Here is a 15572-nt window from a genome sequence, read left to right as displayed (position 1 = left end):
AGGTGTAGTTGAACAATGGCAGTGGTGGAAAGTAACTAAGTACATTTACTTAAGTATTGTAGATCTGCTATTTTCAAAAGATTTTTACACATTTGAAAACTTGAAATGGGACTACTCTAAGTACATTTTGATACCAACACTTTTGTACCTTTACTCGAGTATATTTTAATTCCGGACTTTTACTTGTAACAGAACAGTTCTACATTGTAGCATTGATACTTTTACTTAAGTACAAAATGTGAGTACTTTCTCCACCACTGGGTGTAGGTTGGAACAATGGGAAAGTGTGACAGTTGGGATGAGGTCACTGGGGCATGCGGGCACTGTCTCTTTAAATACCCTCGGTCTTTTCCGGATTCACTCGGCTTTGTGCCCGACATCCACCGAGCCCTTTCACTGCGGCTCCATCACTGAGCGGACTGGCCCGCTTTACTCTCATTCTAAAACCCACACACAGCAAATTGTGTTGGATCTATTTAAACTAACGCTGCTGTCAGCCTATTGACGCCGCCAGCAATGCAAGCTATAAAATGTGTGGTGGTCGGCGACGGGTAAGAAATTTAATGTATTTATATTTCTTTTCATGATGTGTGATTCAGTGATGCGATCACGAATGGATGGGAGGATGCTATGAGAAAAAGGGGCTGGGGCTGATCCGCGGCTGGACGGGTGGTCTCGCCTCGATCGTCTATATGAGGTCTGATCGTTGTTGCAATGCAAACGACTACGCGATCGTGCTTGCTAGTAGAACCATTCTCGGATGTTTTGGATCACCCGATCACTTATGCGATCGGTGTTTTTTCCTCTCTCGTATTGTGTGTTGAGCCCCATTGTAGGTTACGATCAGAGCGCCTTGGGATGCTATGCAGGGAAACCAGTGTTGCCAGATTCTGTGAGAGAAACAAGCAACCAGGTCTAGGAAAACGAGCCCAAAAGAAACGACTATTATTAGGCCACATGAGCACTTTAAACATATACACCGGCTATATGAAAATAGCCGATCTACAAGCTCACAACGCGTCGCGATGCGACGCGTTGTGAGCGTGTAGATCTGCTATTTTCAAATTAAATCTGGGGGGGGATTTGGAATATTTTGGAATATTTTAACAACGCAAATCTCGTATGGAGGGGTCCCTGGCACACAATATTTTCAGATGGAGGGGGGGGGGGGGGGGGGGGGGTCGGTGGACAAATACTTATTACTTATTGTGGCATGAAAATGCTTGAGAACCACTGGTTTAAACAATATTTGGAAACAAGCCCAAGCAAGCAACTTACTCTTTAGAAACGACCGAGACAAAAACAAAAAAAACACAACCCGGCCGTAACTAACCAATATTTACAAGCATCTTAACAGAAAAACAAGCCCAAAGTTGCGTATAATAAGCGGACGTGGCAACACTGAGGGAAACACCTACACGCCTTGTACTGTACAACCGTTAGGCCGTTGGAATTAGGCTGAAGTGCTGATGCACGCTGAGGAATCTGTGGCCAATAATAGGCCTGGCCTTTCTCTGTTTGTGTCTTGTATGTGTTTCATTTGTCTATCATTTCATTTTACAGGCTATACTGCTATATCTATGCCATTCAGCTGTATTGGTTCGACATTTTCAGCGAGATACATGATTAATTTCCCCTCCCTGTCGGATTCACCTGTCAAATCCCATGTCCTTAGTATCTCAGCCATAGAGTAGATGGATGTGTTACACAGTGGACATCTGAAGTATAAAAGGCAGTGCAGTGCACTGAGGTCATCGATCAATAGATGACATGCAGATGTCAAGGCGTTGAGCGGTGTGTCTCTGATTTAGTGGTCTGTACCACCCACGAAGCCATACTGTCAACTACCACTCCTTGTTTTTCCTCCTCTCCATCCCTGATGTCATTCCCACCTCCTCTCTCCTCCCAGCCTGTGAAACCCACTGACCTCAAATATTGTGATACCCTCACGAACATTGGTACTGTGTGTGTGTGTGTAGCACACACCAGTCACTCTATCAACACACACACACACACACACACACACACACACACACACACACACACACACACACACACACACACACACACACACACACACACACACACACACACACACACACACACACACACACACACACAAGATCGCTCGTTATTGCATGCATGAGTGCACCGGCGATCACCCCATACTCATCCATACCACTTCCAATTTGCACATCTTCCCTCGGAACGGGCACACAAACACTGCCAGCCGATATTCAGCTCGTGTGTGTGTGTGACTGAGAGCAATAGAGATGCGAGCCGTGTTGTTCCCATTTATGTGTAAGCGTGTGCGTGTGGAGGTTGTGTGTGTGCGCGTGTGTGTGTGTGTGTGTGTGTGTGAGGTCTACTACACCCTCCAGGCAATGTGAATGTAGGACACTGTCTGTGTGACACTGAAAGAGGGAGAGGCCTGTCTTTACGCACACACACTCATGCACGCATGCAAAATGATCTTTTCCTTTTTTTTTTAACCCCATAAACGTTTAAAGGCTTACATTATATTACAAACCTCTACACAATATTGAGCCACCAAATATCTCAGCAGATTGTCTTGGTCTCAGATGCTGTTCTTTCATCTACCTTTAATCGTTTCTCTCAAACTTGACAGCATTGATAATAAGATTTGAATCTGACCGTAGATGTTTGATGCTGCACAATTGATCTTTAATATTGGAGATATTAGAACGCTTTTTAGTTTTTTCTTTTACTTACAAGACAGTTATATACTTATATTCTTCCTTCCTCTTCATCTCTCTCTCTCTCTCTTTCTTGCTCTCTCTCTTTCTTTCTTGCTCTCCCTCTCCCTCAGGGCTGTGGGTAAGACCTGTCTGCTGATCAGTTACACCACCAATGCCTTCCCTGGAGAATACATCCCCACTGTGTGAGTAAACCACATGCAAATGTTTAATGGCCCGGCCGGGCCGAAGACCAGACCTGTTTTCTAGAACAGGGTTTGTCTGTACTGTATGTACAGTACGTCTGTAATTCCCCACGAACGCGGACCAATCACAGCTGTGTGTGACATCACAAAACAGGAACTTAACAACGCAACTCGCTGTATAGCAGCCAACAGACGTACACACCATGACACGGTGCGGCTGTTTGTAAACTGAACACCGCATTGAGAAATGCGTCGCTTCGTTTACAAACTGCACACCTAGAAACCTACTATCGATAACTAAAAATGCCACGCCTTTATTAGACTCTATATCTAGTTTGCTCACTATTGTAGCGTATCATTTCCAACCTTATGTTAACGAGCCTAACAGCCTACACGTGCAGTTGAATGGTCAAATATTGCTTTGATATATATTTCACTAAAAGTGCTCCTCTCTCCCCTGGCCTACAGCTTTGACAACTACTCTGCCAATGTTATGGTGGATGGAAAACCAGTCAACCTGGGCCTGTGGGATACAGCAGGACAAGAGGACTATGACAGGCTCAGACCACTGTCTTACCCACAGACGGTATCCAAACACACACATGCATTTGTGCACACATACCTACCTAATCTATGCGTTATCTCTCTCGCTCTCTCTCTCTTACACACATGAAAACATACTAATTTCTAAACACTTTCCGAGGCCTCGACACACAGCTTTTGACACTGTGCATGCGTCCACACACACACACACACACACACACACACACACACACACACACACACACTCACACTCACACTCACACTCACACACTCGCATGCAGGCACACACAGACTTTGCTCTCAAATGGCCATTTCTCTGATTCTCTCCCAGGATGTGTTCTTGATATGCTTCTCGCTGGTCAGCCCGGCCTCCTTTGAGAACGTCCGAGCTAAGGTCAGTACGCTGACTGACCCCTTGATCCGCCTCCCCCAACCCCCCCTTCCCCCACATGCCGAGTCTGACCATAAGGAGGCACATCTATGGCTTCACCTGGCGTCGTCTGCCGTGAATGCCTCCAACCAGGCCTCGTCTTAGAACATTGTGCTTTTTAATGTTCTTAGGGGCATGGAGCGCTCTCACATTCCGTGTGGAATGTGTCATGGGTTAAATGTTGTAAGGCGAGGTCTGAAGGGGGCCAAAGACTGTGTAGAAATAGTGACGGCACGCTGTGGTTTCAGCTGCAGAGCGCCCTGAGGTGCTCTCATGTGAAATCGCAATAATTTGACCGAAGTTGAAACTCTCTCTATGCAGTCTTTCGTGGTTCAACAAGATCCTTTCAGTGCATTCAGGTGAATCTCTTACAAATGTATGCCGCTTCTGCATTTCATTCCACAATCCACGGATTCTTGTAATAGTTGACACAAATGAGTCTATTCGGTGTCGTCATGGAATGGGGTCCATTGCTTGAGTCACTGTATTCTGACTTTTCTCTCTCTAACTAAACTTTTCCCGTGTGTGTGTGTGTGCGTGTGGTGCCTCAGTGGTACCCTGAGGTAAGACATCACTGCCCTAACACGCCCATCATCCTGGTGGGCACCAAGCTGGATCTTCGAGATGATAAGGACACCATCGAGAGACTCAGGGACAAGAAGCTCTCCCCCATCACCTACCCTCAGGGCCTGGCCATGGCGCGGGAGATTGGTGAGACTGTTTGGAGGGCTGGATATGTTGTGTATTATCTATATGTATGAGTATGGTGGGTGTGAGTACAACTCTCATTTAAATTTCTTTCCGGGTACGTGGGCCTGAGGAGTACAATGGTGAAAGGAGACACCAGCCCTCACGGATAACATTGAAAATAGATTTTAAATAATAGGCAGTAGAATAAGCAGAACAGTACAAACAGGCTTGTTTCAGCACATTCTGATGATGGCTGTGTGCTGAAACACGTGCGTTGACTTGCAAGCCATGGAATATTCTGCCTACGTCCATATGCATTTATGTGATGTGAGAAACATGCAAACACACCCAGATTTATCACTGTATCTTTTGCTGGCTTTACATTACGTTCTCTCAGTGTAAGCAGTTGTGCCTCAAACTAAACTAGTGTCGCATTTAGAAATGCACAGAAAACCCAGAAATCGCTTCCCGTGCCTTTAACCGGCCTCACTGCATTTTCCCAGGGAGGCGATTGCACCGAGAGCCAACCTAAGTTAAGTGTGTTCCCCGTCTTTTAACACACTATGATCGTCCTGGTTTCTCAGGGGCTGTGAAGTACCTGGAGTGCTCTGCGTTGACCCAGAGAGGACTGAAGACGGTGTTCGACGAGGCCATCCGTGCCGTGCTCTGCCCTCCGCCCGTCAAGAAAAGGGGCAAGAGGTGCACCATGTTCTGAGGATGGCATAACACAACAACATAACAACAACCACTACTTCTCTGAGTGTATGAGGAAGAGAGAGAAAGAGAGAGAGAGAGAGAGAGAGAGAGAGAGAGAGAGAAAGAGAGAAAGAGTGTTAGCACTGCTGAGGTTTTCCTTCTTTCTATTCATGTTTTTCAAAGTGACAATGGTATCAAGACCACTACACAAACGTTTTTTTTTACATGACTTAATATGTTCATCACTCGATGAAAAGCATTGACTTTCCATGTACTTTGTATACATAACTGCATCAAGTTGCAATTGTATTTTATATGCACAGAATTGACAAAGCTGTCTATTAATCTCATTCATGACATCCCTCCGTTATCAGCCATGCTTGCTTGAGTTGATGCAGTGTTGACTAAATAGAAAGTGAACTGTGAATTCGCCTTCAGGTTTGAAGTTACCCAGGACATCTGATGTTGGATCAGTGAGCAGTGACATGGAGAATGAATTCATACAATTGGCAGGCAGATTGAGGTCAATTGGAGCTATACTGTATGTTTTAACTGAGAGCCATATTTGATGTACCCAAAATGCAACACTTTTTGAATTCTTTTTCTTAACCACTTAAAGCCTATATACTTCGTTGTATGTCAAATGGCAAAAATAGCCAATCTATAAGCTACATTACAAGCCTATAGATCTGCTATTTGTTCGCCGAAAGTTCTACTGGTTTCGCAGAATGTTCGCCCATTATGACAAGCCCAGAATTAGCCCTAGAATGGCTGTGATATTGTATACATTTCATGTATCCCATACACAACCATAGATCACTCCCATGCTCTCCCGAGTAGCAAAAGTTGTAGCGCTGTGTGTGTACTCACCCAAATGTTAGCAGGACTGAACATTATGAAAACTTCCTTTGGTGAGCACATAAGTATGGGACACACAATTGACAGGTGCCCCATACATATGCTCACCAAAGGAAGTTTTCATATTTTCAGTCCTGCAATCATTTTAGGCCCGTCGGGTAGGAGAATGTGGGTCTGAAGAATCTGTGTGCAGCTTGTTAAAAGGTTGATATATTTGACAAAACACACGTTTTCTGCCAGAACTTTCAAATGGATATGAAACTAGAGGACAAGTCGCAGCAATTAATTATTGGGCGAGTACACACGGAAGGCTACAACTCTTAATGCCGCCACGATGAGTCTGCTACCCGGAAGGGCATGGGAGTGATCTATGGCTGTGTATATGAAATATACGTTATATCACAGCCATTCTACGGCTAGCCCAGAATAGGGATGCTGGGGTTCATTTGGTTAAGAAATGGGTCTGATCCTAGGCAGGGGTTTCTGGGTAACTTCATCTAACTCTGTGAACGTGTGACAGACAAGCATGCCAAACATGTGGGCTGTACAACCTTGCTGCCTGAGTTCTGCCTCTGAGGTGGAAGAGCTTGCATGGGTCTTAATAATATTATCTGTCTTAATTTATCCCATTGTTTTAGATCTCTTATCTGTGTCCTGTGTGTGGCGCAAGCATGCATGTGGGGGTGTGCATGTTTGTGTGCGCGTGTGTGTGGAGATGAGCACATGCTGGTATCAATGAGAAAGCGAGCGTGGGTTAGTGTTTAAAAGACAGTATTGTTTGAAGCAGATTTTTTAGTGTCAAGTTTTTGGTACTATTTCATATTGTATTGTAGTAATACACAAGACTTTTCAACGGTCAACAAAGAAAAAAGAAAAAGGGATATTGATTACAAGTCTAGTGATGTACAGAATAACCCTTAGAGAAGGAATGCATTATGAGTATCTACATGTACCTGAATATTTAGCTCTTAAACTTCTAAAATGATTCAAGCTAAAAGGATTATAGTCACTCACATTGAATTTAGAAATGTTGCAAAACTATGTAAGATAAAGGTGCCAATCATTGTACCATTTGTCACATGTGGCAAACAGTGCAGATTGCACCTTTATGAAATGCATCTCTGTATGGTTTGTGGAACTAGAGTGTCAGTCTCCCTCCTCTGGCGAGACGCAGCACTGCAATTCCTTGCTGTCTTTGGTTGGCATAGCAACTGTGTGGTTGAATAATGTTGTGTCCAGTCCTGCCTAGGGTGTGAAAAATGTAGCTGAGAAGCGCAGCAAAAAATACAAACTACTATTGCATGGAAATTATCTGGTTTATTTGACCCACTGTAATTCTTAGGAAAGGTTGTATGATGAAATGCATTGGCCATGTATGTATGTAATGTAAGATGACTTGTATACTTGTTTCAACTGTTTGTCTTATTTTTTATGACTTCACATGTCTGTGTGGTGAAATATTTCAATTTTGTATAATAAATACAAATGTATATGTAAGACATTTTGCTTTCTGTTACAGTCTGCCTTTACTGGCTTGGGTTCACATGCTGGAGAGAAAACCAATAAGAGAGCTCGGAATAAATCAGTTGATTGATCTAATTACACCAGATGAAGTAGTAAGTGTTTCTGCTCTTGTTCAGCCACTAGCCAGTGACATGAGAAACAATAACCCGGATTGGGGTGGCAGTGGATAAGGAGGTAATGGAAGTGGTTGGAATTGGAAGGTTCCTGGTTTGATCCCGGCTTCTCCCGACAAGTGTCCTTAACCCATTCAATCCGGGGAAGCATCTCTTTCATTTTAGATTTCTTTGGCTATTTTTGAAAAATCATGAACATTGAATATATATATATTTTTTTACCAATATAACATTTATAACTAAAATCTTTGCTTCTGGGGGGTCCCTGGAACAACATATTTTAATATTTGTTTCGCTTTAAAACATTATTTTTCAAAAAAATAGCAGATCTACAAGCTCATATAGTGTGGCACTCGGTGCCGCACTATGGGCTTGTATATCTGCTATTTTTGAATAGCCAAAGAAATCTTAAAATCACAGAGATGCGTTCCCCGTCTTAAAGGGTTAATCAAGACACTGAGCCCCAAACTGCATCCCTGGTGCTGTTCAGTAGCTGCCCACTGCTCCTATTAGTTAGGATGGGTTCAACGCAGGGAGGGTTACAAATTCCAGGCGTGTGCAAATCTAATTGAATATTCCCTCTCAGCAGGCCAGAAATCCTCCATCCACAGGCAGAGTGACTCCATTGGTCATGTTGCTCTTATTGCTCAGCAGGAACAAGATACTGTTGACGACATCCTCCACCTCTGCACAGAGAGAGAGAGAGAGAGAGAGAGAGAGAGAGAGAGAGAGAGAGAGAGAGAGAGAGAGAGAGAGAGAGAGAGAGAGAGAGAGAGAGAGAGAGAGAGAGAGAGAGAGAGAGAGAGAGAGAGAGAGAGAGAGAGAGAGAGAATTTGGAAATGAAACAAGAGAGAGAGAGTAGGGCTGGACCTATCAATCATCTTCTTATTCTTTGGATTACTTTTTCAATTAATCGAATAATCAGGAAGCAATTTTTTGGGATACTTAATTCTTTGTATATCAATGATTCAATGCAGAAATTCGGATTTGTTTATTATCGATTAAATTGATGAATCTGATTAACCACTAAGCCCTAATTTCTACTTGGCCGTACAATGGTGTGGCACAAAGATAGTGAAAATACAAGCCCTGTAAATCCACTAGTTTCAGTTTGAAAATCGATTATAACCGATTAAACCGATTAGTTCAATTAACTGTTTGTACGATACCAGTGCTCTGTGTGTTATAATAAAGATAACGAGGTACAAGGTAATAAACAGTAGCAATAAACAGTCTGACCTGCGAACCTGCCCAGCGGGATGCGTGAGGTCATGGTCTTGGCCTTGTCCGGATCGCTCCAGCCCAGACGGCCCATTTCAGTCATAACCACTGTGGGGTTCACACTGTTTACACGGATCTGCACACAGCACAGGTACAGAAATGCAGTAAAGGGATTATATAATAAATTGTATTATAAATGGTCTGCGCCTCACAGACATGAGTTCTGCAGGGCAAAGAGGAGGGAGGAAATCAACCCCCATATGCAGGACGGTAAGTACTTACAGTACGTTTTAACAGCGGGCGAGTCTCCGGACGATCGCCGGGGCGACATCGTCCAAAAGATAAATAAAATCCATCTTTTGGGATCAACATCGTCCCCCCGCCCACTTCGCCTCATCGCCAGTAGTTGCCGGCTCTCATAGACATATAATGCACTTCCGGAAAATACTATCCTGAATCGCCCGCTGTTAAAACCCTAACCCTAACCCTAACCGTTGTGGATCAGTTTGCAGTTTGCAGTACAACACCCATAATTACTCATGGAATACTTGTGCATTGCACAAATAGCTAGAGATGGTTGAGTGCAGTATGTCAATTATGTTGTGTTTTCTCATTATCTATTAATGTACTGATTTATGTTATATAAGAAACCATTTGTGTTATTTTGTGTTCATATTATGGTTGGTGTACACATTATTGCTGTCATTTGGGCAGTGATTGGTAAACCCCGCCCAGGATTCACCTGTCTCACTTGAGAAGGGCCGTCAAGAGATGATTGTGTGATGACAAATGTTTGTGGCACCTGGAGAGTGTGGCTCTCTGAGACCGAGTGAATGAGGAGTGAGACCAGATAATTTGATCACAAGTTCTTGCTACTGGAGTAACTGTTGGATTTCACATTGGAAGAAGAGACTGAACTTTTGGTTCCATGTGGATTCTTGGATTTCTGGGCTAAAGGATTTCTGTGGACAAACTTTGCGGAAGAGTTGTGCTGGTGGTAAGAGCGGACTTTAATTTTGCCATAACTGCTGCATGGAATAGCCTGGAATTAATGTCACTGTTGAATATTTAATTTGGTTTGACCTATTAAAAGACAGTTTTGTTTTTGTTTATGAAAATCATTTTGCAAATTGAAACAATATTATTATTTTGCACATTAAATTGACCTGAAGTTATTTGCTTATCAGTTCTATTGTTTTATTCTGAACTGATCCTCCCTCCTCCCTCTTATTGCTATAGCTGGAGCTATAGCAACCGTTACAACCCATGAAGGTTTCCCTTTACAAGCACACTAGTGTAACAATAGCCACATGGATTAATCCAGTTTGATACATACTGTAATGCAGGTCTGGTTCCTGATCAGGTCCAGTGTGATAGATAATGCGGGTCTGATATGTGATAGGGTCCAGTGTAATACATAATGCAGTTCCGATAACTGATTGTGTCCAGTCAGTGTAACACATAATGCCGGTCTGGTACCTGATAGGGTCCCAGCTCCAGAGCCATTACTTTGGTCAACATGTCCAGGGCTCCTTTGGTGGCACCTTTAAATCAAACAGACCAGAAAGGAGAGAGAAAGAGAGATAGATAAATAGAGAGAAATAAGACAGGGTCTAATAACGATGTGGCATGCCGCTTCCCTCTGCAGTGTGTAGCTATGGACAGCAAGTTACTACGTGTATAGTTTGTGAATGAAGCAGCAATGATATATTAAAGTGCTATGGGGAGCTTAGCAGCATGAGATATGCTGTGATTGGCATAGCAGTGTCAGGCAGCACTCAGCATGTATTATATCTTGAACAATGCCTATTGCCTACAAGATGTGCTAACATGCTAATGTGAGCTTTAGCCTACATCTTGTATAATGCATAATGTATATTGAAAACGTTTCCTCAGCTAACTGTAGTTGAAGAATCAGCTCTGTCCGTAAAACTGTAGTCCCAGTTACCCGAAGGTGGCGTACTCGTTTCCTGCTCTAGTTCATTTTCCCATGCCTGTAGCTTTGTTTCTCCTTCATATGTGTGTCCGGTTCAAATCTGCTGCTTATCCAATCATACAACGCTATGGGAAAATGAAACTGGGACTACAGTTATGCACAGAGCCGTTTTCTTTTATACTACGCTACAGTGTCATGCATACTGTATATCTTGAACAATGCCTACACATCACCACTGATGAGCCAAGACGCTGACTTAAGTTTGTGTGGTAATGTTTTTGAGCTGTGATTGGCATAGCAGCGTGGGCTGAGCTGTGTAGTTAGCTGTGATTGGTCTACTTTTGTGGGGACTGTGATTGGTATAGAAGCGTCAGCTGAGCTGTGTAGTTTGCTGTGATTGATTTACTTTTGTTTGGACATACAGATGGTCTACTCAGGGGAAATACATAAGTAGCCTTGGGAACCAAAGTCATGTGGCATCTAGGTCAGGAGCCTATCTCCTGTTTCCTCAGTGTAAGGAGCTTGATGTAGTACACCTACTGGACATGACGCTAGTATGTCACAGGGACTTACCCCCAATCCAACGCTTGATGCTGAGTTCCAAGCAGGGCACAAATTGGGCAAAACATTGTTTTATAGTCTTTGTATGTCAGTCATCCATCATACCATCATCATAACAAATATCAACACACACACACACACACACACACACACACACACACACACACACACACACACACACACACACACACACACACACACACACACACACACACACACACACACACACACACACACACACACACACACACACACACACACACACACACACACACACACACACACACACACACACACACACAGTTCACATTAGCGGGTCCCTTCGGAGCCACTCCGTAAAAATGAGAGACAAAGGAGACAGAGGGCACACAGATGGAGAGATGAATAGGAGAGGAGATTAAGAATATAGGGGGACATTGTCTAATCACTATCTATCTTCCAGACAAAATGTAATGATTATGGTACATTTTGTTTGGATTATGGCATAATCACACAGCTGCCATTTTCCCCTTACGTCACCCTTGCAGTGTTTGTGGTCACTAGCTAGTGTGAACTGAGAGTTACTCACAGTAGACAGCATGGTCTCTGAGGGCACATTGAGAGGCTTGGCTGGAGATGTTTACTATGGAGCCCCCTGTTCCTCTGGCCTTCATACCCCGAGCCACAATCTACACATGATCCAACCAAAGGGAGAGATGGAGAGAGACAAAATGACCAAACTAACCAGGCATTTGTACAGATGGCAATGATCTGATGATGATGAATGTTGCTTTACCTGGGAAACTTGGAGCACAGCTCTCACGTTGACGTTCATTGACCTGGAGATCGGGGGAGACTTTTTGAGTTTCATACTTTGGCGTTGATTCTGAGGCCTGATTTATGCTTTGGCGACTTAAGTGTTGTGCAATTGTGTCGCTGGATGAAAATACGTTTCATTTAAACTTCAGAATAATAAATAATGTTTTTTTGTGGCAACATAAAATAACACTTTTTTCAACAGAATTGACATCACACAACATTTGTCGCTGAAGTATAAATCAGGCTTACTCTCAAAACTGTCTGCACTGAAGAAAATGAACGTTGTTGCCTAAATCCCTCCACCCCTCCACTATACACAAACCCACATGCACCCTATTACAGTATATGAATAATGCCTATACATTATTCTGAAAATAACCGATCTACAAGCTCACAAAGCGCCACATCCGCAGCGCATTGCTGTGAGCGTGTAGATAGGACTAATTCAGCATGCTACACAATCATACAACAGAGTATGACTCGGGGTGAAAGGCTCTGTTACTTGTCAAACTGGTCGGGGGTGACCTCCAGCAAGGGCTGCAGCGCGGCATACGCGGCGTTGTTCACCAGCAGATCGATGGGACCCACGCCCTGCAGCGCAGCGGCCGCGGCCTCCCAGTCCGCCAGGTCCACGCACACCGGAGTGATGGACGGACACTGCGGGACGACAAGCCACATGACACCAGACACCGGAACAAATAACTCGGGGGGGGGGGGGGGGGGGAGGAGGCCGTGGAAACAAAAGGGGGCGGCAGAGATGAAAAGAGCAGCGGGGACGTTACTAGACAGAGTGTGTGCCTGTGATCATAATGAGCAGAGAGATGGAATGGGGGACACAATAGGACAGCGAGATGGAGAGCTGGAGCAGGGGGGGGGGGGGGTGGGAGGGTGAGATTGTGGGTGCAGAGGTCGCAAAGTGGGGCCCCCCAGAATAGAAATGAGATCAGGGTGTGTGTGTACGGTATGTGGGACGGTGTGGGGGGCGTGGGGGGGGGGGTATACCTTACCTCCAGCACCAGGGTGTCCAGGTCTGACCGAGTGCGCGTCACAGCGGTGACCTCCGCTCCGCAGCGCACCAGGGCGAGTGCGGTGGCCCTCCCTATCCCTGAGGAACAAATATCCATAAACACAAAGCCTATTATGCACTTGAGCTCCCAGTGTGACACTGGGGGTGACACACACGCATTCCTATCATGTCTGAGGGCTTACGACATTGGAACTGGTTCTTCCATTGACTCCCCTACGCTTGGAATAGTTGGACTTCCCTTGCAACAGTGCACTTCAGCTCGAACAGGTTGTACTGTGAGCTCTGGGTGACTTTTAATAAACCGGCCTGATGGTGTCAAGTAACTAAGTACATTTACTCAAATACTGTACTTAAGTACAATTTTGGAGTCCTTTTTTACTTTACTAGAGAATTTCCAATTTTTTGTACTTTTACTTCTACTCCACTACATCTCAGTGGCAAATATTGTACTTGTACTCCACTACAATTATTTGAAAACTTTAGTTATAGTTACTTAGTAGATTTTGATTACTATTACAAAACATGCATTACCCACTTTAGCCATATACATTTCGGCCATTTGAAAATAGCCGATCTACAATGCATTGCGGTGCATTGTGAGCTTGTAGATCTGCTATTTTCAAAGGATTTTTATACATTTTATTCATTTGAAAACTTGTGTAATGGGACATTCTGCATAATGAGTACTTTCTACTTTTGGTACTTTAAGTAGGCCTACATTTTGATTTTGATCTTGATCAATGCCAATACTTTTACTTGTTACAGAGTAACTTACTTACTTTTTCCACACTGGCTCTGTGTAACTTTTAATAAAGCGACCAGATGGTGTCACTGTAAGCATTTGGAAACATGAAGGGGTTTTGTTTTTACAGTACCTTTTCCTGCTCCCGTGACCAGAGCCCGTTTCCCTGCAAATGAAATCTCCATGGTTTTGTCAAGTCCTCGAAGATAAGCTGTGAATTCACATACAGTCTGGATGTTAGATATATATTACGGAAAGATTCACTTTTGTATGTGCCTGTTACTCATATACAACTGTCCCACCGATTTAGTCTATAGTTTTACTGAGCAGTTAATAGCTCAAAATCGTTAGCATCCAGCTAGGTTATTGATTCTCTTTTCTCTGAAACAGATTGGCTGAATTAAAATACAATCTGTTCACAGAGACTACCATTCTGAATTGCAGCGAAAATTTGCTAAACACTGCTCCTTGCTACTAGCCTTGGATCAAGAATGTCATGGATTTATTTTATCGAGTTAGCCCTGAAACATGACTGTCATATATTATATGAGTCATGGGTGAACTTTAACGTAGTGTTTGCACTTTCTCCCTTTGTGGCCCCCACATCTACATAAACGTTCAGATTTCAAATATAAAGTGCTGACCCCATGGCCACACATGTTACAATGATGTACGGCCCATCAGAAGTACCCGTATTATTCAATAAAAAACATTTTAATCCGATCGGTGGCCATTTTATCCGTATTTTCTCCATATGCTTTCAAGTTTCAACTACGTGACACTATCGCTTGGAAGGTGTACTGCACTCTGACACATTATAACTCCGGTCACCGGTCGAATTAAGATGCTTTTTATTGAACAATACGGAACATAAGGATACTTCTGAGGGCCCGTGCATCATTGTAACATCCGTGGCCATGGCGTAAGTACTTTATAGTTGAAATCTGGACGTTTATGTAGATGTACGGGCTAAAAATGGAGAAAGTGCAAACACCAGGTTGAAGTTCATTCATGACGAGCATCGTGTGAGCTATGGCTATTATCTAGTCTGACATTTGCGAAACGCAAATGACTCGATAAAAGATCTATGACCGTCTTGGTCCAATGAGGCTAGCTCGTTGCTTAGAATGCTTACCCACTTGCAGACAGTTAGACAAGTTGCAGAACTTGCAGCTTGACCTGGACAGTGATCAGATGGACCCGGTGTTGTTGCACAAAAAAAGTTTAAAGTCCCACAAAAAAGTGAATGACCAAAAGATGGGACACTTATTGCTGGTTGGCCCATTACTTGCACAGTCACTGTGATGATGGAAAACATCTTCCAGGTCACAGGTGACTGATTTTCTAGTGCTTATGGCACCTAATTGAAATAGTGTCTTAATACACACTACACAGTTGTTCTCAAACTTGGGTGTGAGGACTGCCAGGGGTCCTTAAGGAGGTTCCAGGGCGTCCCCAGGCCCAGATAAATGAGTGCATTTTGCATCAAAATCAGTGCATTTTGCATCAAAATCAGTTAACCCTACTTTAA

General features: G+C 43.7%; 2 protein-coding genes across 4 annotated transcripts; one reads left to right on the top strand and one right to left on the bottom strand.

Moving 5' to 3' along the window:
* Positions 1–410: 410 nt before the first annotated feature.
* Positions 411–8003, top strand: rac3b (Rac family small GTPase 3b). 3 transcript variants are annotated; one of them, XM_080456372.1, is made up of 6 exons: positions 411–551; positions 2831–2902; positions 3371–3488; positions 3777–3839; positions 4427–4586; positions 5150–8003. In XM_080456372.1, the coding sequence occupies exons 1-6, from the start codon at positions 517–519 to the stop codon at positions 5278–5280; spliced, it is 579 nt and encodes a 192-aa protein (XP_080312498.1). In that variant the 5' UTR covers positions 411–516; the 3' UTR covers positions 5281–8003. The 3 variants fall into 3 exon arrangements, with proteins under 3 accessions (XP_080312498.1, XP_080312500.1, XP_080312499.1); XM_080456374.1 differs by having other exon boundaries at positions 3371–3512; XM_080456373.1 differs by lacking the exon at positions 3777–3839.
* A 9-nt stretch (positions 8004–8012) lies between these two features.
* On the bottom strand, positions 8013–15301 carry dcxr (dicarbonyl/L-xylulose reductase). The gene is made up of 9 exons (XM_080456371.1): positions 15177–15301; positions 14175–14252; positions 13280–13377; positions 12775–12929; positions 12250–12292; positions 12043–12142; positions 10457–10521; positions 8996–9113; positions 8013–8442 (listed from the first exon to the last, which is right to left on the bottom strand). Exons 2-9 carry the CDS (start codon positions 14224–14226, stop codon positions 8339–8341), a joined length of 735 nt encoding a protein of 244 aa, XP_080312497.1. The 5' UTR covers positions 14227–14252; positions 15177–15301; the 3' UTR covers positions 8013–8338.
* Positions 15302–15572: the final 271 nt, after the last annotated feature.

This window comes from Gymnoscopelus braueri (genome assembly GCF_963280865.1).
Source record: "Gymnoscopelus braueri genome assembly, chromosome: 17".
Classification (NCBI taxonomy): domain Eukaryota; kingdom Metazoa; phylum Chordata; class Actinopteri; order Myctophiformes; family Myctophidae; genus Gymnoscopelus; species Gymnoscopelus braueri.
The sequence above is the reverse complement of the archived record's forward strand: the minus strand, read 5'-3'. Positions and strand labels throughout refer to the sequence as shown.